Genomic DNA, 22,441 nt, shown 5'->3' on the forward strand with positions numbered 1-22,441 from the left:
ATTTGAGGCGCGTAATTGGGGTCATTAAATGGTAAGTGTGCCGGATTTAGTGCCATCTAGGGGTGAGGTTGCATATTGCAATCAGCGGAAACAAACAGCGCTACAACATAAGGAAAGGGGACTCCGTGGAAGAGGTGTAATTAATCTGTTAGGTAATGAAATCACAGCCGCTCTTCTGCGTTAATGAAAACACCATTTTGAATAATGTATTCAATTCGACTAATAGATGTCCCGTAAGTTGTATACAATGGGCCTTTGACAGATAGAGGAAAGCTTATAGCGTCTGAATGGTGGAAGCACAGAGCAAACACAATAAGGAAACCTCATACGATCGCTCCTTAGACGTTGCTTTGTGTCTCAGTCGCACAGAAAGTCGGCTGGAATCAAATTAAATGGAAACATTGTTGGCTTTATGCAAAAGGTTGACGCCTGTGTACATTCACTTACCCTACAACACTGTTCCAGGCATCAGTGTGAGCGAGAGGACGCTGTGACCACAATCCACAGGTTAAAGTTATTCCACATTTGGGGAATTGTTTTTGAATAATTCTGCAGCTATGGCACTGTGATTTTATTCTCTCTGGATATAACTGATTCATGCTTTCCTCTCTGTAGCTCCTAGTTATTACAGTATTTATAGCCGCCATGTCAAAGGAAGAAACAATAGAATACATGACATGTCTAAATTGATATCATTTGTGTGTTTTGATGTTTTATCTTTGACACATTGCCACTACATGTATTGATAAACCCTAACCCCTACTGTGCTTTAGCCGTTTGATCTGTGCGAGCTAATGTGTTGCTAGAATATAAAGTTTACGGTCCCAACAGGAAGAAGAATTGAATTGGGGTCATCATAACAGAGCAGAAAAAGCAGTCTCTGAGTCTCTTATCTTTCATCTTTTTCAGGAAATATGGTGAGCAAAGAGGACATCAAATGCGTTGTTCTCTCAAACTCAGATGACTCCGATTCAGACGCAGACCCGTCACACAGCCTCGACACTCAGTCTGGACCCGAATCAGGCAAGCACGAGGTGAAGAAGAGGAACAAGGCCTTGCAAGTGCGCTTCAAAGATATCTGCGATGCTCAGAACGAGTACCAGGGAAGACACTCCAGATCCATTTCCTGTAAAGTGACACACCGAAAATACATGACCATGCCTGCCAGACGCTCTATTCCAAATGTGACCAAGAGCACTGGCGTCCAGACCTCACCGGATCTTACCAAGAGGTACAAGACTTTCCCTTTTGAGAGGAAAAAGGGACACACGTTTAAGCATACCGCTTTGGTGGAAGATTACAAAGGACAAAACAACGGGTTTTTGAGTGACATAAAGACAGAAGGTGAGGACGGACAACTTACCGGGGAGTCCTCTCAGTACAAGGGTAAGATTGTGGGGCAGACCAAAGCATTGCTTCACCACACTGATGACAGCAGCGATACAGAGGATTTGCTTTCCAGTGCCAACTGTTTGGACGGACCCTCGTGCCCCGATTCGCACTTCTCAGAAGAGAGCCATCTGAGCAGCCCTCCGTCCAAAAGTGAACAAGAGTACCAGGGGTGCGGGACAAGGAGCAAACACAAGGTATTATCCAGAGAAAACACGGACGTTGGCACGTCCTCAAAGAGACAGCTGGCTAGCACGGAGTTTTTAGTGGACAAGTCAAAGGGCTCGGGCCCCGTTGCGTGGAACACTTTGACGAAAGTGGAGTCTTTAGGAAGTCCCTCCGTTAGCTGCAAACGGAAAAAGGGCTCACAGTCACACGAGCAGCAGTCACAGACACTTCCACACAGCGCCAAATGTTCTGTGCAGTCGCAGGGGCAGCATCGGACGAGGCATGCGTCAGCCTCCTCTAAACTCCAGCAAACAGCTTGGGGCGATGAGGGCTTTCTTGCAGGAGACACGCGAGCCCCAGGTATGGGGAGCAGTCCGCAGATAATGTCCTTATCTGGAGACAAGGATATCAAAGCACAGCTGCAGGCCATGGAGAACCTCATCAGCTCCAGCCAGGAAACCATCAAGGTCCTGCTTGGAGTTATACAGGAGCTGGAGAAAGGTGAAGCACAGAGAGAGGGGTGAGTACCGTGAGATTTACAACACAGACCTCTCTCTACACCACGCAACCAAACGTGTGTTATACACACTGTGTTAACTGTTCGCAAACAGAACGTGTTTTTAATTCTGTATGACTGTCTGACTGCTGACCTTTTATTGCCTCATCAGATTTCTATTAAGTGATATTCATTGATTTAAGTTCTTGAGTCGCTTTGATGTATTTCACTCAGATGGATTCTGGAGAGGCGCATTGTGAGATCAATATAAGACCCAGGGAGGGAGGTGTGACACCCCGGCAAAGCTCAGCGGCTACATGACCTAAACTCAAATATTCATGTAGATTAAGAGTGTGGAACTACTCAAGGGTCCTATAGGCTTTTCTCACCTTTCATCACTATTTTTTCTTTTTTTACATGAAAACCCCAAGGAAAGTGACCTTTGTGAGGCCTTTTTTTTTTATAATTTACTCTACTATATTGAATTAAATATAAACATGTTTCAACATGCCCTGTCATACACATTAGTCCCTCTGTACGCTCTCAGCTGAGAGGATGTGTGTGTGTGTGCAGAGTGTGGAAGAGTCATCTTTGGTGTTTGCAAAATACTTGCATGACATAATACATCAGGGACTGCACTCTTCACAACTGCATCAAACCCAAGCAAAATGCCATTTGCAGAGTCGGCATCAAAAATGTTTACGCATTTTCCATATAGATATTTACTGTGAATGGTTTAATCTCGTTCCTGTCGTCTCAGAGTCACTGTGAACCCTTGCAGCGTCACTGTAACAGAAACATCTTGTGATTTTAGCTATCATTCAATTTCACATGAATTTTGTTTCAAATATAAATATTTTTGCGACTTAGCAAAGCTCAGGTAGCAAAGGTTTCTCATTTCACAGCTTTCCATGCTGTGGATGTTGAGATATTTCATTGTTGGGCTGCAACTATACGATTGTTGTTGTTGTTAAAAATGGTGATTAGTGTTTACCAAACCTGGAGACAATGACGTTCTCGAATGTCTCGTTTTGTCCGCAAACCAAAACAAGGCAATCAGAAATAGCACGCAACAAGCCTCTGTCGGCCTCTGTTGGTCATATTGAGAAGTCCAAGTGCGGAAGCACAGGCAGCCACTAAAAACAATACTTCACTCCCACGCCGCATCAATTATTGAAAACACGCTCAGACCGATTCATCGATTATCAAAAGAGTTGAAGATTAATAACAGATTAAATCAAATAACTGCTGCAGCCCTACTGCATTGCAACGGATTGTGGTGCGGGAGAATTATAAGACATCATCCTCTTGGGAGACTTGGACTCACTTAGTGCAAACTTTCACTTGCTGTTGGAAATAGAGGAAAAGTCATAGGTTCATAAAGCCTAGACTGAATAAAACTTTATATGATAATCAACTAACACTGTGTAATGGGGTATTTGCCTTTTCAGTTCACATTCAAAAATACACCTCAGTGCTGTTTCTCTTTCTACTTTAATCTCAGAGCCTCCAATAATGCCTTATATTTCATATTTTATTAGAGATGCACCTTTGAAGGAAAAGGGTATCACTATGCTTCATTAAGTCCTAAAAACACTGTCAGACTCTTACAGTAATGCAATTCTAAGAATGCACTTGTGCTTTGCATCGAAATGCAAAGCACATTGCGTTTAAGCCTCATCCGCATCCAGTGGAGAACAAAGTACCACAGTTTTGTTCTGGGGGGGAACTTTGCTTTTAGAGGCCCAATTAGTGCAGCTTCATAACACCTATGCTTTCATCTCAACAAAAAGCCTGTCCCTTCTGTAGTGCCTCCACTGCGTTGTTTTCTTTCAGTGTTATTAGAGGAGCTGCAGTTACAGGACACACAAAAAAAACCTGCCTCCCATCGACGTGTCGGCACAAACAGTCCTGCCTGTTTTTTCACGGCTGAACAGTCGGATAGTTTCCTGTAAAGTGATACATTCAGATGAACCGAAAGGCAAATAAAACCTCCCCCCGCTCGCTGATTTGTCCGTAGCATTAGTAGCACACACGCAGTGACACATTATTATCCGCTGTTCCAACTGACTGGGGAACAAACACAATTCACAAGTGTTTTTTTACTCACTTCACTATTGACATTCAAAATAACAGTATTACTTCTACTTCTCGGTTTGGGGGATTTCACTTTCTGTCGCTGCGTGTGTTGCAGTTCCAAAAATGAAACCTATCTCCGTGCAAACATGAAATAATTAAATTCCCTGTGATCTGTTTCATATCTTCTTAAGTTTGATACAGTCACACAAAATGTTGGATTCTTTATCGATGACATTGCGCAAAAGGGAACTGCAACATTAAAATGTTGGTTTGGAATTTTTGAAGGGGGCTTTTATCGCACTCTTAAAGGTCCATTGTGTATGAATTAGTGACGTCTAATGGTGAATATGCAGATTACAACAAACAGAGGACTCATCCCTTAAGCCTGCCCCCCGCACTGGAGGATAATTGGCCCTTCCAACAGTTTTGGGTGTCTTACAATTTCAGGCTGATTTGAACAAATTATCTGGGTTTAACAGACACAATTTTAACATCAATTTCCAGATCATACGTATTAAACACGTTTGCTGTACACTACCGTTCAAAAGTTTGAGGTCACCTATGCAATTTTTTGGCGTTTTCCATTAAAACTCACACTTTTATTCATCAAAAAAGTAGCAAAATGAATAGAAAATATAGTCAAGACATTGACAAGATTAGAAATAATAAACTTTGCTTTCTGTCAAAGAACCAGCAAAACTGTTTTCAGCTGTGCTAACGTAATTGCACAAGGGTTTTCAAATCATCCAATAGCCTTCTAACATCATTAGCAAACACAATGTACCATTAGAACACTGGAAATGGGCCTCTATACACCTATGTACATATTCCATTAAAAAACAGACGCTTGCAGCTAGAATTGTCGTTTACCACATTAACAATGTATAGAGTTTAATTTAATGTTATATTCATTGAAAAAAAAAAAGTGTTTTTCCTTAAAAAATAAGGACATTTCTCAGTGAGCCCAGCCTTTTGAACGGTAGCATATGAAATGGATGTTTCGTACTTTTGTTTAGAACCGTAACTTGTACAGAGCCAAGTTGATTCCGTCTTCCCAGCCGTGTGACTTCATCGCGCAAAACATCGCTATTAACTGACGACGCCAACCGTTCATGTCCGTTTACATTCTGAAGTCACGTTAAATCACTTGGGTTTCTGCGAGATCCCAAATCCCTGGAATCTCCTCTCTGAAATCCTTTGATTAAGCACCAAGTGTGTGGTCTAGTTAGTCTGTGCTTTCTCGGGATTAAAACATTGAATCGTTGTGTCTGAGGACCACGCTTTTAAAATCAAGTCAGATTTTAAAAAATCCTCCAGTGTGGGACAAGGCTTTGATTTCCAAAGCTCATTAACTAACTACGGTGGCCTTTCTGTACCACAGAGAGAATGTAAGCACTCTTTCAAAAATATCTCCACTTTTTCTTGTCATTTATGCTTGCGGATCTTTTGCAGGCGGAGCACATTGTGTAGAATACTCATTTGAAGCCAATAAACACTTTTTAAATAGCACACCCTAGACCTTAAAACAAAGTCAGTGTGTTACACAGCTGTGATTGTGCGCTGTTTGTTTTCTGTGCTCAGAGGGCATCTGTGAGCTCAGCTAAAAACAAAGCTATGACCTGAGACAACAGTCGAAAAAAACAAACGTTTTAGCCTTTTAACAAAAACGCTGACCTAATTAAATCAGCAGCTTAAGTGGATGCTACATTGTTCACCACTTTACCTTGCCTTAAGGCGGCTCTTTTCGAACAGGAAGCTGAAGTTTGCGCCATTCATTTGTCTGCACCTGAGTCCATTGAATAAAACAGTGATTTTTTTTCCTCAAAGTCCACTATATATTTGTGGTCCACTGCAGCCTCGATCTGTTGTGTTAATTTGTGACTTCAGCGTTCAAAAGTAACTCAGACTAAGGGAGCAGTAGACCACCGGCTTCCTCGTTGCTGAATACTTTTGCATTCCCTCGAATATCACTCAGAGTCATGCAAATTTTTGCCATAATATTATTCCACTGACACAATTATATGCAGATAAGCTCTTTACTTATTAATAGCCAACTGTAAATGTTAATCACAAAGCTGGTCTTTTCATTTCCGCGCTGTGTCCCGTGTAAAAATGAATAAAGGACCTGGAATAGACGCAGAACACCACATGGGATGAAGTGACCTGGACCCGACTGCGGCTTTTGTTCGCTGGTTATCAGTCAGACACACAAAATACCATGCAGCTCAAAGGCAAGCGCAGGCACACACAGGCAGGGGGAGGGACAGTGGAAGCAGAATGACGAGGACACGTCACAGAACCGCTGACGTGGGTGAACGACGCGGCGGCGAATCTGTGACAGCAAACAGTCAGCTTAGAGAATGTGTTATTCAACACATCAAAGCAGGACACCAACAGCACTGGCAGTGATAATGATGAAATCTTTTTCAAATGTTATAAATCATAATGATATGTATCCACACACACAAATATCCGTAGATATGCCTGCATTCCTACTTACTTATATATGTATAAGAAATTAGTAGGATTATCCCGCACTTTTTATGTCAACATACTGTAACATGGAGGAAACGACAACATTGCGCTAGTAAAGCAAGATGGCTGCAAACGAGTTGGTATACATACATATATATGTATATTATGTACATATACATATATATATATGCATATATGTACATATATATGTATATATATGTATATATACATATATATGTATATATATGCGTATATGTATATATATGTATATGTATATACATATATATATATATGTATGTACATATATATGTATATATATACATATATGTATATATATGTTTATATGTATATACATATATATATATATACATATATGTATATATATGTTTATATGTATATACATATATATATACATATATGTATATATATGTTTATATGTATATACATATATATATATATACATATATGTATATATATGTTTATATGTATATACATATATATATATATATATGTATAAATATGTATATAAATATATATATATACATATATATGTATATGAAACCATTCTGTGTGACTTTATACCACACAAAAGCCACTTTATTTGACCCTTTATATGAAAGACAACTTGTTGTTTTTTTTTATATTGAGTAAATGCAGGGGGAAAAAACACAAGATTAGTATAATGTGATTTGATTAAATTGCAGGGATGTACATGAACAAGCCAGGCAACAGGAAAAGCACTAGTGCTGACCGTATCGGCGCAGTGAGTTATTGTCCTTGCTCACAGCTGTTCCGTGAGACTTCATTTGAGAGGAGGGCAGGACGGATGAACTTGTTGACTTTGAGCTACCCATCAGCATTTTCGATCCACACTGCCCCCCCCCCCCCAGTGAGGTCACCTCTCATGTCACTGTGAAAGCTGAGGTCCAACCCCCACCACATGTCATCCATCAGGGCGGAAAAGGGCTACGGCAACAGCAAGCAATTACATGTGCAGCGCTGTAACCCAGCCCCTCCCCCCTCGTCGCCGTACCACTGCAGCCTGCTGCTGCTGCATGCAGTGACACACACATACAGTACTGTAGCCTGAATATCAATACGCACACTTGCAGCGGAAGAAATTCAAAATGAAGAAGATCATCGACTGTTGTCGCCTTGTATTTGATTTGAGTTTCCTCCACACGAGCCTCTGTCAGTCATGATGTCCTTTATGGACGTCCTTTGACTCTTAGACCGTGACGCTGCACAGCGAACAGTTCAAGGGTGTAAAATGTATGTCTGTCTTTTCCTTCTGGACAGAGACACAAGCTCTCCAGAGTTCACTGTGCAAAAGCACTGTTCTCATTCAACTTTAATGACACTTCTTATGACATTTGAGTGGGAAATTGTTTTCAATCAACTTTGCTAACGCCGTGTTTCATCGTGCCTCTGTTTTATTGTGTTCTATCGGGGTTGTTTTCATTCGTATGCACCGCCATCTCTGAAGCAAATCGCACTGAAATTGAAAATAAGTATAACTGAAGCAGCACTTAATCACCAAGAGGCGACTCCACTGGTGGCAAAAAAAAAGAGAGGTCTGTTTCAATGGCAGCCTATGTGAAAATGAACTTCTCACTTGATTTATAATGTCAATAAACACTTTATTGGTAAGTTAATGGTCTTAATTGCTAGTTATGGGTCTTCTTCAATAATATATAATGTAAATTTGGTAACTTAAGCTCCAATCGTCCAATAGGTGAAGGGGAAAAACTGTTAAGTCAATATTTCAATATAATATTTATAAGTCAATCCTTTTTTTTAACTTCCTTTTGCCTGCAGAATACAGATGTCTTTACTACGTCTTGACCGAACAAGTTAATCCTTTTGATGTCAGATCAGCAGATCAGTCTACACACACCATTCACTAAATCTGTGGTGTGAGAAACCTCTGCTGCGTTTTTTCGACTGTTAGGAACAAACAACACGGGGTGAAACGCAACGTTGCCGAAAAAACAAATCGAGCTGATGTCTGATGCCCGCGGGTGTTAAAACGTGGAGCTCGCGCTCGTCTCTGGAGGAACTCTGCCAATGTTTTCATCTCTCTCTCTCTCTCTCTCTCTCCACAGGCTCACCTACCGAACGGGACAAGACACAGCAAATTGTGACACTTGTCGAAACAGCGCGTGCATCATTTACAGGTGGGGTTCCATTTTCTCTTTGCGTTCCTTAATGTTGTGTCTTAAACGCTTGCTTGTGAAACCGATGCTTGTAAGAGGTGTTTAGGGGGCAATTTCTTATACATACAGTACACTGAATTGACGCAAAAGAATTACGGAATGTGATTTCAATCAAAGATTGTGTGTGACACAGTGAGAGGAATCCAGTAAAGAAGAATCAGAATATCATAAAAATTTTAAAAAGGCTTAAAGTCGTTATGATGCTGCTGTTTGTTTTAACTTGACAGAATCACAGTAAAGATCAGTGTAGGGCTTTTATTTTCTTTGCAGGAAGTGACTTTGATGTCGACTTTTTGTCAATTTTATTGTTTTTTTACAATCCCAACTTCCTCTGTTGTTTCTCGGGATGAGACATGTATGTCAGATCGAATAACACATTTATCTCTCTGGAAATTAGATTAAAAAAACTGTATATTTTTGGGGTGAAGTGGCCCTTTAACTCACTAAAGTAGTGTATGCACTGATTGTTTATATTGATAATGGCTTACCGAGGGTGAATAACATGAAATACGAGGTTATTTCTGTGACGTCTAACCAGTCATGTTTGTGATTTTTCAGTTTTTTTTAAACCACTGTATTGTCACAAAGACAGAAAGACACAAGTGATATCACACGTTCAACAGTGAAAAATGCCTCAGAAGCAGGTGGGAAATCCAATCTAGCTGTGACCCGGTGTCATTTGCCACTTCAAAATCCACAGCCTTCTCTGCTGTTACCTTGTTCTTTTAAAAAAGGAAACTGAAAGATGTTTGGAACTCTCTTTATGCCACTTGCTGTCACATGGACTTGAGTGAAACCAAGAAAATCAAAACAATAAATTAAAGTTAACAGCCTGCATAATGCTTTTAAATTTCCGTTTTGAGACGAGGGGTGAGAGTTAATTTGTCTTATTTTATGAAAACTCTAATTTAAGTTACCAATTTCACAATTTCTCAGATAATAGGATGTTTCACTTAGGCATAAACATCATTTCCATGTTCTACACGGGGGTTAAAAACACTTGGAAATTGAAAATTACTGAATTGTCTCGTCTCAATCTGGGTAAATGTCTTGTTTACTTTGTTGATTTTAAGCAACTAATCAGCAAATAAAATAAGCGCAATTATGATATAAAATGAAAGTTCTCTCACTCCACAAGTGTCTCTAATTAAAAAAGGTTCTATTCAGGGAGAAACTCCTCCGACTGTGTCCCTCGCCGTGTTCCATCACCTCTAATTAAATGTATTCTCCAGTGCATCTCAATGACTATCATACCTCATTGACCACCTCCCGTCTCAGTCCTGGCTCACTCTCGCAGGGATGTTCTCTGGCATCTGAATTCATGTCCAGCCACTCCCCGACTGTGTCAGTGGGAGATCTCTAACAGCAGCTCCTTGATTATGCTTATGATCAAATGTTGATGCCGCTCCACTCGTGAGCAGGTGTTGTACTCATTAAGTTTAAAACTTGGCACCACGCAGAGGAAGCCTCAGAGGAAAAGTAGCAGGGCGGTAAGGGATGTTAAGACATCGTCAATGATATTTCATGATATCGCAAGAACAAAAAGGGGTCTTGATACCATCGGGGACTTGTGGCGTATCAAAAAAATGCGTCCTTTGGGCAAAACCTTTTCTTTCTTTCTTTCTTTTCATCTGCAGTGGACCCGTGCAAAGGGAAATGAGAATTGATTATATGCATTGTCTCTTCCCGGTTTTCAATAAGCCAGCCTGACTATTTCCGGTAAGCTGTGAGCCAGCGATGCAGAGATGTTCTACAGAAAGAGCCGGCTTAGGTTTTAGCCGGTGGTTGTCAGTGATGCTCTGTGCACTGTGTGTCCATCATCCTTAACTTAAAAACCAATTTGAGTTTAAAATGTGCAGCCAAGGTGCGCATCAGACTGTTTGAATGAATTACCGTGGTCTCCACTAGAGGCCGCTCTGGGAGTGATTTTGTCTTAGGGCCAATTCCAATTCCTATCTTAACCCTCAAGCTCAACCCTTAATCTTAACTGGCCCTCAAAACCAAGGGTTGAGGGTTATTTTGTCACTTAGAAATGGGACACCCCTTAAATGCAGATACGTCTTCAGACTGTGGGGGGCAGAATAACGCGAAAGCTGCGTCCAGTCTGTCAACTCCAAAAAAGTAGAAGAAGAAGAACACATTTACGTCACGATTATTTATTACGATCTGTTTGTCAGTCAAGTTATTAGGTTGTCAGTTAGTTATAAGATGATACTCATACAAATACCACAACCACGGACATATTCAGCTGACAGTTACCACACACCACGGCTTATTGAAAAGTTAAACGATGGCAAACGATCACTTGTCTGCACCGGCCGGCTATTGACAAAAGATCGTAAAATAAAAATAAATGTTACGCAACAATGACGTCAGTAATCCATAATAAACTAAGATAATACAATGGTTTTCATCATTTTTATATCTCTATTAACGAAGATTTGTACTCGTTTCGCTGCTTTCGGCGCCATCTTTGTTATGTGAAAACACGCAATGCATTCTGGGTAGCCCTTGCTCCCAAGGGTGGTCTCGGAAAAATCTCAATATTGAGGGTGATACAGCCCTTAAACTTGCCCCTCAACTTAATTTTTCTGAGAATCGGGACAGCACTTGCACTAGCGGTAGCGCGCATTTTTGAGATTGAGGGTTAAGATTGAAGGTTAAGCAAGGAATTGGAATTCACCCCAAGATCCACTTCAAATGATCTCTTAGCCGATCAGGAAAATCAGACAGTGATGGGTGTTGTTTTGTTGTGAAAATGCAGATAACAAGTGAAACCATTCTTCTGAATGGACAGCCATGACCTCAAAGCATCTAAAAGGTGTGTGTTAAGGTATTTCTGGTTCTATATACGACATAGGGGTCAATCGGGCCACCGATTGATCACTGGAAGAGTCACGAGTGCGACGTCAGACACAAGAATCAAACCGATCAATGCCAAACCGTAGATCAGTTTAAAAGACTTAAAAATCTTGAACGCATGCGTTAATCTCCAACCTAGCAAGGACATTTCTAAAAACTCAATATTTAACAGAGTCGCCGAAAGATGGCGACCGTGAGCCGAATCATCGTTCAGCCATAATTTCAGTTCAGTGGCTTGTGTCAGAGGAAAGCAGGAAAGAAATTAACTAAAATTTGAACGTTTTAATGAACCGATTCCAATGATTCAGTGCACAGAAAAGAACTGCAGTTTTGTGCAGCCGTGTTGATGATCTGTGCCCATGTTGAGGAGGTACTATGAAGTAATGGAAAATCATGTACCCGCTACCAAACCGAGTAGAATAGAGCCGAGCAGAGCAGAGCCCACTGTACAGTGGAAAAAAGTAAACTAAAGTAACTTAAAGTAGTAAGTAAAGTAACTAAGTCCCCTGACTCATCTGTTTGCTTAGTTGCTAGCTCCACCCAAGTGAGATTAACCTCGCATGACTAATCTCAAGAAGTGGGACATATTTTTGTTATCAGTTAATGTGTCAATTTATCACTGAGTTGTTTGGTCCGTAAAATGTCCAACAAAAAGAAAAAAGTCTTGAAAAATGTCGATCATTGTTTCGCAAAACCTCAAAATGATTTGTTTTGCCCGTAAACCAAACCTAAATGATTCAACTTGAAGGATTTCATCAGAGAGCTTTGTTTTAATTATTATCATAACACTCAAATCTGATTGACTATCAAAATAATGGACAATTAGATAGAATATAATTCATTTCCAAAGTAATTATTTAATGATGTGTGTGTTTAGTTAGCAGCAGGTGGAGGAGGGGGAGGGATTTGAATATCTTAAATAAGAATATTTGTTTAAATTCTGGACTAAAGCGTGACAGCTCTGTTCTGCCTCAGGTGTCTTCCATGTTCACTCTACGAGACCTGCAGTGTTTTTTTGGCAAAGGAGAGCAGCCGAGCATGAATGTAGGAAACGGGAAAGGTTTTGAAAGTGTTCGGCGGCTTTAAAATTTAATGTTTGGCAGAGTTTCACTGAGTGTGTTTGTGTGGAGAAATGAGAGAGGAGAAAAGGTGATGGACGAAACAAAAGAAAATCAATAAGCTATGAGGTGGATTATTGCTGCAGAGTCTGATTTTCTTTTCTCATTCTTGTTTGATATGGAAATTGAAAACACAGTGTTCTCCATTCCAAGCAATGCTTATTAATAAATATAATTATGACAACAGTGTTGATCAAATTTTAGAAATATGCGATGTGATTGCGAATGATTGTTCTTCATGAAAATATGATTTAAATTAGACAGAAATATCTGAGCTGTTTGCTTCACTAACACTGCAGAGGTTAGCTCTTTTATATTACAGCTGTAAATAATTGATTTACACTTTTCTCTTTTTTTTTTTTATCCGCACCATCAGTTCCTGCAATGCACTCTTCTAAAATTCATGATATAATTCAAGTTACAGAGTAGACAAATGACTGTTTCCAATCCCCATCAATAGGTCATTGAACAACATTTTCATTGAATCATTCATTGAGCAAATTGATTCAAGTACGTTTTTGTTTAATCCTGCTTGCAAAAAAAAAAAAAACGCACAAGAACACGTCCACGGCAAAGATGATAATAAACCTGACCTGAATTGCTGCAGGGCATTCCAGGCAACAACACTCAATAGTTCATAATTCAGGACCTCGCTGTTTGGTGGAGTCCTAGAATTAGACGATTTTGATTCACAACACACAAACACTGTGTACACACTCTACCATACCCACCTCCTGTTTAACTGCACTGTGTGTGCATGTGTACTTGTATTTGTTAACTCTTAAGAGCCTTTTCTGGCATAAACACTGACCTTGTCAGGACCAGTAGTTGTCATGGAGACCAAAACCTGGTCCTAATGAGGCAGGACCTCGTGTCTGAGGAACTGGTTTCAGTTTAGGGATTAAGATTTGAATTGTGGTTTGGCTGAAGTTAGGGTTAGGCATCAACTGGTTATGGGCTGTCCAAAGGCGTCTATTTGTGGCTTTGTGAGGACCAAATGTGGCTGGTCCTCACATCTTTAAAGGGCTTATTGCGGTTTAAGACCTTGTTTTAGGGTTAGGCTTATAATTGGTTTCGGTTAGGGTTAGGGTTAGACACAACATTTAGTTAGTTGTCATGGTTAAGGCTACTGTAAGGGGCTTGGGAATGCATTATGTCAATGAGGATCCTCACCTTGAATACTGCACAATGTGTTACCTCTTAAGAACATTTTCTAGCATAAACACCAACCTTCTGAGGACCAGTACTCAACATGGAGACGAAAACCTGGTCCTAATGAGGCACAAACTCATATCTGAGGAACTGGTTAAGATTTGAAATGTGGTTTGGCTGAAGTTAGGGTTTGGCATTAACTGGTTATGGGCTGTCCAAAGGCTGTGTTCTTCTATTTGTGGCTTTGTGAGGACCAACACATGTGTAAAGGGCATTTTGGCTGTTCCTCACATCTTTAAAGGGCTATTTGGGGGTGAAGTCCTTGTTTTAGGGTTAGAATTAGGGTTAGGGTTAGGGTTAGACACAACATTTAGTTAGTTGTCATGATTAAGGCTACTGTAAGGGGCTCGGGAATGCATTATGTCAATGAGGGTCCTCAATTTGAATACTGCACAATTTGTTACCTCTTTAGAACATTTTCTAGCATAAACACCGACCTTCTCAGGACCAATGGAGACCAAATCCTGGTCCTAATGAGGCAGAACCTTGTGTCTAAAGAACTGGATTTGAAATGTAGTTTGGCTGAAGTTAGGGTTTAAGCATTAACTGGTCATGGTTTAGGTGAGGGGAAAACACATGGTTCAAAGGCTGTGTGTTCTTTTATTTGTGGCTTTGTGAGGACCAACACATGTGTAAAGGACATGTTGGCTTTTTGGGGGGTTAAGACCTGGTCTTATAATTAGGGTTAGAATTGGGGTTAGGGTTAGGGTTAAGGTTAGGGTTAGACACAACATTTAGTTGTCATGGTTAAGGTTACTGTAAGGGGCTTGAATGCATTATGTCAATAAGGGTCCTCACTTTGAATACTGCACAAACCTGTGTGTGTGTGTGTGTCTCTGTATTGATCTGAAAGGACTTCCCAGTGATTTGTTTTCATGGGTTTAGTCATTACTGTAAGTGTTGCTTTCAAGGTAATGGTTTAAACTGGTTATGTCGAGATATGAAGAACTGTGTCGAGAACAAATGGCAGCGAGGCTGCGAACGGCGTCGCTGTCGCCCGTATCATGTACTTTTGACTGTACCAACGGCTTAATTACGTCTCGCTGCAGATAATTGGAGTAATGGAGTACACTGGCGTCAAAATGAACTGAGAGGGTGGACGTTATAGATTTAACAGTCAGGCAATTTGTGAGACTGACTCAAGAAGCGTACTGTACAGTCGAGAAAAGCCCTATGGCATATATCAGTCCCCTTTTTCCCCTTCATTTTCCTAATCATATTTAGATGAGACAACGTGTGCCAACCCTGTGTGAAGCAACTTGGCTGAAAAAAGTTGCTTCACAACAAGGAGAAAAGATTGTCCTGAGGCAAAATAATCAAGTGGAAGATTACCATTTCATCACAGCCCTGCATCAGTAAATAGTCGCTGATTTTTATGTATCTTTTTTTCTTTCTTTTTTTTGCGCTTCAACCGAACCGGTTTTCCTGACTGTCATTAGATGGCGAGGAGCCGCAGTTGGCAAGGAAGGTGGTTATCTATCACGGCCCTATCTCTGCCAAAGCAGTTGTCATAAATATCTTAAAGTCTGCAAATAGTAGCGTTTAGCATTCTCCAGCAAAACTAAGCAGCCACAAAAACTGACTAAGACGGAATTGTGTTTATACCTTTTTTATCATTGTCTCTCTCTGCTTTTTTTTAGATCTGCAACTTATTTTGGATGTACTTTTTTTTTTTACTATCGCATAAAACACCTTTCATTACTTACATAAACCACTGTATGATCTCATCGCCAGCCTTGTTTTCAATATAAAACAGTCGATTTATCTGCTACGTTTATACGCTGATACGGCAAAAGAACAAATAACCTTGCTGACGCATCACTTGGAAGGACAAAGAAGGGAAGTGAAAACAATCCAAATTGGTAGTCAACAGATTACTGACCCTTTGAGGTGAGATGGCAACTAACTGTAACCAAGATGAGCAGCACCAGAGACAAAGCCCTTCATTTCACCACTGTCCAAATCCCCCTCCATCCCCTGCCGCTCCATGCACAATAAATTTGTGACCGAAGCAGCTTACTGCACTCAGGTAGTCAATCTGTGGGTTTTATCCAGACTTCAGCTGCGCGCTGACAGTCTCCACAGCATACTGCAGCATCTCATACATCACTGCAACAAACTGGGCATACATAGGGAGAATACAAATGGAGGAGGAGAAAAGGCTGAATCTATATGGTCGATAAATTAGGCCAAGAGCTGCAATGATTCAGTCTCGGCGAGATGCTTCACAGTTTGTCATCCATTTTGCACCAAAAGATTCAAAGAAAGAATATACGTAATAATGTATGTTTTGGTTTCTTTACTCCCTATCACAATCAAATCTGTAACATTTTGGACAAAACCAGACATTTGAGATTTGGGAAACTCCGACATTGATTGGCATTTTCTGACATTTTGTTGGACCAAACGATAAATCAAGAAAATAATCAACAGATTAATGAAAACTGGGTCATTTGTTGCAGCCCCACACTTTCTTTTTGTCAATAATTTTGGTGAAACAATCCTATAAAGCACATGTGTCAAACTCAAGGCCCGGGGGCCAGATGTGGCCCGCCACGTCATTTTATGTGGCCCGCGAGTGACTAATTGGTCTTAAAAATCTGTGTTAAAATAGGTCTATGCTGCTTTAAGGCGTGCGTTGACCATAAACTACATTTCCCACAATGCATGGCGATTGCATTACCCACAAAGTGACGGCACTGCCACTCGATCGCAGTTTATCATGCATCATGCGACGAGTGAAATTGAATAAGTAAAAAAATACAGAAAGACGCTATTTAGCAATATGTTACAGAGTAGTTACCTTTTTTTTACATTATATTTGGTTACATTTAGTTACATTTATTCTGTATGACAGTCACATCTGGCCCTTTGAGGGTAACCATTATGCTGATGTGGCCCTCAGTGAAAATGAGTTTGACACCCCTGCTATAAAGGAATATAATATTACGTTTCTATGGACTTTTTGCCCTGAAAAGTCCCTCAAAGTGATGCATGTATTTTTTTTGTTGGTATTATTGATCAATAATTCCATTAATAGCCTCAGTTTAATGTAAATTGAACGTGTTTCTGCCTGGGAAACACACTCTCTGATTTTGCTACTTCTTAAATAAGAATATGTTTTGGTTTCTTTACTCCCTATAACTATGAAAGCCATAATATGTTTTTTGGACACAATCAGAGGTTTGGGGAAACATTTTATGAGCCAAACAACGAATTGATTCATCGATTCAGGCAAATATATTACATAAAAAATGGTCATGGTAAATATCAGCAGTGGACAATATTTCTTTTTGTCAATAGTTTTGGTAAAACAGTCCTATAAAGCAGTTTGTGTGGACTTTTTGTTCTGAATATTCCCATCACAATACTTTTATTTTGCATTATTGATCAATAATTCAATTAATTACTGCAGTATAATGTAAAGTGAGAGGATGAAAAGTCCTAATTCTAATTCTGTCCCATTGCACCAGGCTTCGACCACGACCACTATTTTACATACAGATTTTCTGCTCTAGCACTGGCAACATTTACTTATGCCGCAAAGAACCCTGGGGGGGGGGGAAAGTGAGTCTAAAAGGACAGTCAGAGAATGGACACAATTAAACAAGTGTCAACATCAGCAGAGCGTCTCACAGATGGAAAGATTGCCTCGAGTCATCTGGAAAACAAAAAAGTGTTTCTGTCCATGCTCATTTGATGATAAGCGCTCGGGGAAGAGAGAACCATGACCCCGGAAACATTAGCATTTTAACAACCTGCAAATTAAACCCCGACAATCAGCTTATTTTTTTCCTCGCCCTGGCCCGGCCCTGCCCAACTGCTGCTTTACATCTACATTTGCATCTCTACTTGAAACAAGATTTACAAAAGCATCAGTTGCAAATTACACATGGCCCACCGCTGAGTCACTGCAGGGAAACGGCAGGGAAACCCAGTCTGAAACATGCTTGGATCAAAGCATCTGAGGCAGCGTTTGATGGAACGTATAAAATGCAGCATTTCCAATTTGGCGCTAACAATGACTTTGATAAAAAAAGAAGAAGAGTTAGGTTTGGGGGAAATGAATGTAATAAGATGCAAGGAGCTAATTAGCACCCGTGTCCCACACTGATACGCCGGAGCCGAGGTTGTTTTTGGTGAGCAGTTGTCAAGACTGTCTTCTCTGTTTTGTTCTCATTAATGAGGTTGCATTTTTTACTCCGCGCCCGCGATGCAGCAAACCACGTGATAGACAACAGGAATGGGCTTTTATATCTGACGTGCGTACGATATGGGGAAGAAATGGTGGATGTGATTAGCATAACCTTTGGGAAGTTCACGCTTCAACTGTTTTCCTGTCAGCGGAGGGAAACAACTGTCACTCTCTGGTGGTTTTTTGTCTACTGCGACGCCCCCATCATGTAGTTTGGATGTTGCACTATATCAGGCCTCAACCACTCATCTTTGTCAAGTGGAGACTTTGAACTGTGAATGGCCGAAAGGGAAAATCACAGGAGGAGAAATGACTTTTTTTAACGCTGAAAGGTGCCAGTAGCAGCGAGTATGAATGGAGTTTTTCTCCGCGCTAAAAAGACACCTCACAGCAGCAAAATCCCCCACCACCCCAGGAGCTACAATCACCGAATGGTGCTCAGCACACCACGACATGCCGACAAACAAACGGCTCGCCGCTGATCACAGCGACAGCTTCTCGCACTCGCCTCACTTAAAAAAAAAATAAAAAAGATGATTAATCTGCTTTGCTTAATGCCCTAGAAAAAACCCCTGTCTCCATCCCCTTCAATCTGTTTTTGTGCAGCGATGATATCACATAATATACGGGGCTTTTGTTCACTGGAGCACCTACTCACACAGTGCCACCCGCATTGTACAGTGCTGCCTTTGGCTTCCTACTGAGGCATTTGCCCACAGCGTTGCACAGTCGCTGCAGTGATCTGCCAAGTGATTAATTGCTCAATAATTGCTGAGGCTATTCTGTGTGTTTCTCTGTGCTGCTGCTGCTGCCGCCGTGATTCGGCTCTGCTTTCTGTTAAGTCAACATTATTTCAAACAGTAAAGACACAGAGATTTTTAACTGAAAACAAAAGGTACAAATGGAGATTAAAAAAAAAAAAACCTGGAGGAAATTAAACATTTAATAATGTGAATAAGAGAAGATGTAAAGCAAGAATCAGCAGTTCTGCTGAGATACAGGCTTCAGCATTCAGAGAGTGGTGAGGAAGTACAAATACTTTGTTAGTACAAATACTTTGTTAGATATCTGTAATTAACTTCTTTATTTATATTTGTGACAACTTTTACTTTTACTCCGATACATTTCCCTTCATCATCTTCGTTACTCTTTACTACAAAATAGCCGCTCAGTTGTTAGCCATTCTGCTGTTAGCCGTAGATTTCGGCTCCAAATGGAAAACACACCAGCGGCTCGTTGTTTACTCGTTGCCGACGTTTTATATCAGAGAATGACTTCTGATACTTAAGTACAGTAAATGTGCGTGGGTTTTCCTACACTGTTGCAATGTAAAGAAGTACAAAAACTTTGTTACATAATCTGTACTTTACTTCTTTATTTATATATGTGACAGCTTTTACTTTTACTCCGATACATTTCCCTAAATCATCTTCGTTACTCTTTACTACAAAATAAAAGTTGAGTTGGTGACTTAATGCCTGTTTGTTGTCGCTAGTTGTTTTTTAACAGCACCAGCCGTTAGCCGCTCAGCTATTAGCCGCTCTGCTGTTAGCCGTAGATTTCGGCTCCAAGTGGTAAACACACCAGCGGCTCGTTGTTTACTCTCTTGTTTACGCCGACGTTCTATATCAGAGAATGACTTTTGATACTTAAGTACAGTAAATGTCAGGTACTTTACAGGACTTTTGCTCACGTAATATTCTAAAAGGTGACTTTAACTTCTACCAAAGTCATTTTCTGGTAAGATACGTTCACTTTACTTTACGCTTTCAAGTACTTTATACAAGACAAGGTTTTCTACAGGTTCACCGAGTTTATTCAGACTCTCTAAATTGACCGTTGGTGTCAGTGTGACTTTCCAGGCTGCACTCCGCGACCCTCATGTGGAGGATAAAGCGCTAGACAATGAATGAATGAATGAATGAATGAATGCATGAGGAACTATAAGAGGAGCAAAGCACTATACAGCACGGTGGGATTTCTGCTGAAATCTTTAATAGAGCCGTGCTCCTAACTGACACTTATCTCAAGGGTGAGGACAGTTCCCAGACTTCATTATGTCACTTTGAGTATGGCGTATCGTTCAGCGAGCTAATTACGATGCCCATCAAAGCAGCTCTTCTATCAGTCCACAAGCTTTGTGCTTTAACATCTACTTGTCTGGGAAGAGATGACATCTGACACGTCAAGGTCAAAGAAGTCCTCTCCTTGTCTGCAAGGCAGAGCTTTTTATTCAGGTCTTCAGATTTCATGCAGGTTGTAGGATTCATTGAGTCAGTGCTAGTTTTCCAACCAACTCAGTTGTGGTTTCCATGCCCCGTGTCCATGTTGTTGTGTAGGTAGCTCGTCCTTTTGTTATCTTAAAGCAGCAGAAAGCCACTGCATTATTGACCAAAAACTGGTCTAAAGACAGTGTTGCAGTATTAGATAAGGCTTGTTCCAGTGCTCCTCATCTTCCTCATGGGTTATAAGCAGGTTAAATTGTGCAATTCCTTATCCTGTGCAGTCTTAAAGGTGCATTATGTAATAAATCTAAAGCAACTGGCCATAAAAATCCTCCTAACATGTCACAGAGACTCAGGAATAATGTTCATATAACAAACTGAACTCACCAACAACAACAGTACAGCCAAAATATTTACATTTCAAAAATATTCTGCAGACTGCAAATCGTGTTTATGTTTTGATATCATGTTTTGCCATGTGGCGCCACCTACCGCTGTCTACCAATCATTGCAGTCAGTAGAGCCTCAGCTGCCGAGCGACCACGGGTTGCCAGTTATGTCAGAAAACGAAACCTAAAAGACCTCGGTATTTTGAATTTCAATGTAGTAACCGTTTTTGGCCACATTCTTAAATATGGCACCTTTAATCCTATCTCCAAAAACCTGACTAGCAAACTCCATTAAAGCTTTTTAAACACTGCTTTTTCCAACTCTTTTTTAATATTATTATTCTTTATTCTGTTCTCTTCTGTTTTACACTCACTGCCCAAACAGCCCGGCCCACTGGGGGGGTGTGCTTGCACGCTAGGAGGGCACACAAGCAGATCCTCACCTCCAGTTTTCTTGCATTTGTCATTTAAATAGCGACGCACCACTGAATGACAAGTGAAAACTCCATTATTGGCTTTATTGACGTTTTTTGGCCCAAAAGACACCTACCAATAATTCAGTCACTAAATATGACCTCCTTTCGCATCAAGATGAGCCCGGGTTATAGATTATTAATACCACGCCTGAAAGTATGTTAAAGTCAAGTATTGAAAAGAAATGGTAATAAACGAGTGGTATTAAATTAATAATGACAAGCAACAGGAAATTAAATTTGTTCAGGACTGTAATTTGTCGACAACCTCTTCTCCACAATGATGTGCACACACCAGGCATAAATACATTAAGAGGAGTGCTACAAATCAATAGCAATACAGTGAAAGGAGATGGTTTATAATAGTGCATTTTTTTTTTCTTCTCAGGCTTGAACACAGACAGTAAATCAAGGTCTGCTTGGCCTTTCAGTGGTTTCATTTGGATGGGATTTAGCCCCACGCATCTCGCACGCCTCAGAGATTTAATCAGAGAGAGAGAGAGAGAGAGAGATCAACTAAGTTACCAGAACAATATCACATTTTTTTTTTTTTTTAAAAAAGGAAAAGAAAAAACAGCCTGGGATTACACTGACATCTAATGTCAGGGGGTAACCCATATTTAAGCAGTTGTTCTAAAAATACAAACATTATCTTCACTGTGCAGGAAAAGCCGCGCGACTACTTAAAAAAAAAAAAACAGTGAGATGATGCAATGGAATTATACACAAAGTCTATTATACACATGGTCTCTGAAATATGAATGTGTGCCACGAAGATAAATGTGCTGCCAGGGAGCGTCTGTCAGGGCATTTGAACTGTTCACTAAGTCAATTCTGAAGAAAAAAAAGTTTAAAAAAAGCAAACTTTGAGAAACCTTTTTGCGCTCGGTCAAAAGAATCTCCCGTCTTCAAATAATATGCTTACCTTTTTTTTTTTTTTTGTGCCTTGTGTTACAGTGTTGAACTGGACTTCAAGCAGCAGGAGGACAAGCTGCAGCCTCTGATGAAGAGACTCTGTCCCCTGGACAGCCAACAATGTCCCGCTGCTCTGCCTTACCCCAACGAAGTGTTCACGTCCACTCCCAAACGCAAGTCCAAGTCAGAGTCCAAAAAGCATGCACGCTGGAAACTCTGGTTCCTTTGA

General features: G+C 40.4%; 1 protein-coding gene across 1 annotated transcript; it reads left to right on the plus strand.

The window, feature by feature from the left end:
- Positions 1 to 914: 914 nt before the first annotated feature.
- On the plus strand, positions 915 to 22,441 carry insyn2ab (inhibitory synaptic factor 2Ab; the record flags this gene model as incomplete). The annotated part of the gene is made up of 3 exons (XM_083898046.1): positions 915 to 2,077; positions 8,713 to 8,784; positions 22,255 to 22,441. The coding sequence occupies 3 exons, from the start codon at positions 915 to 917 to the stop codon at positions 22,439 to 22,441; spliced, it is 1,422 nt and encodes a 473-aa protein (XP_083754172.1).

This window comes from Microchirus variegatus (genome assembly GCF_963457635.1).
Source record: "Microchirus variegatus genome assembly, chromosome: 11".
NCBI classification, from domain to species: domain Eukaryota; kingdom Metazoa; phylum Chordata; class Actinopteri; order Pleuronectiformes; family Soleidae; genus Microchirus; species Microchirus variegatus.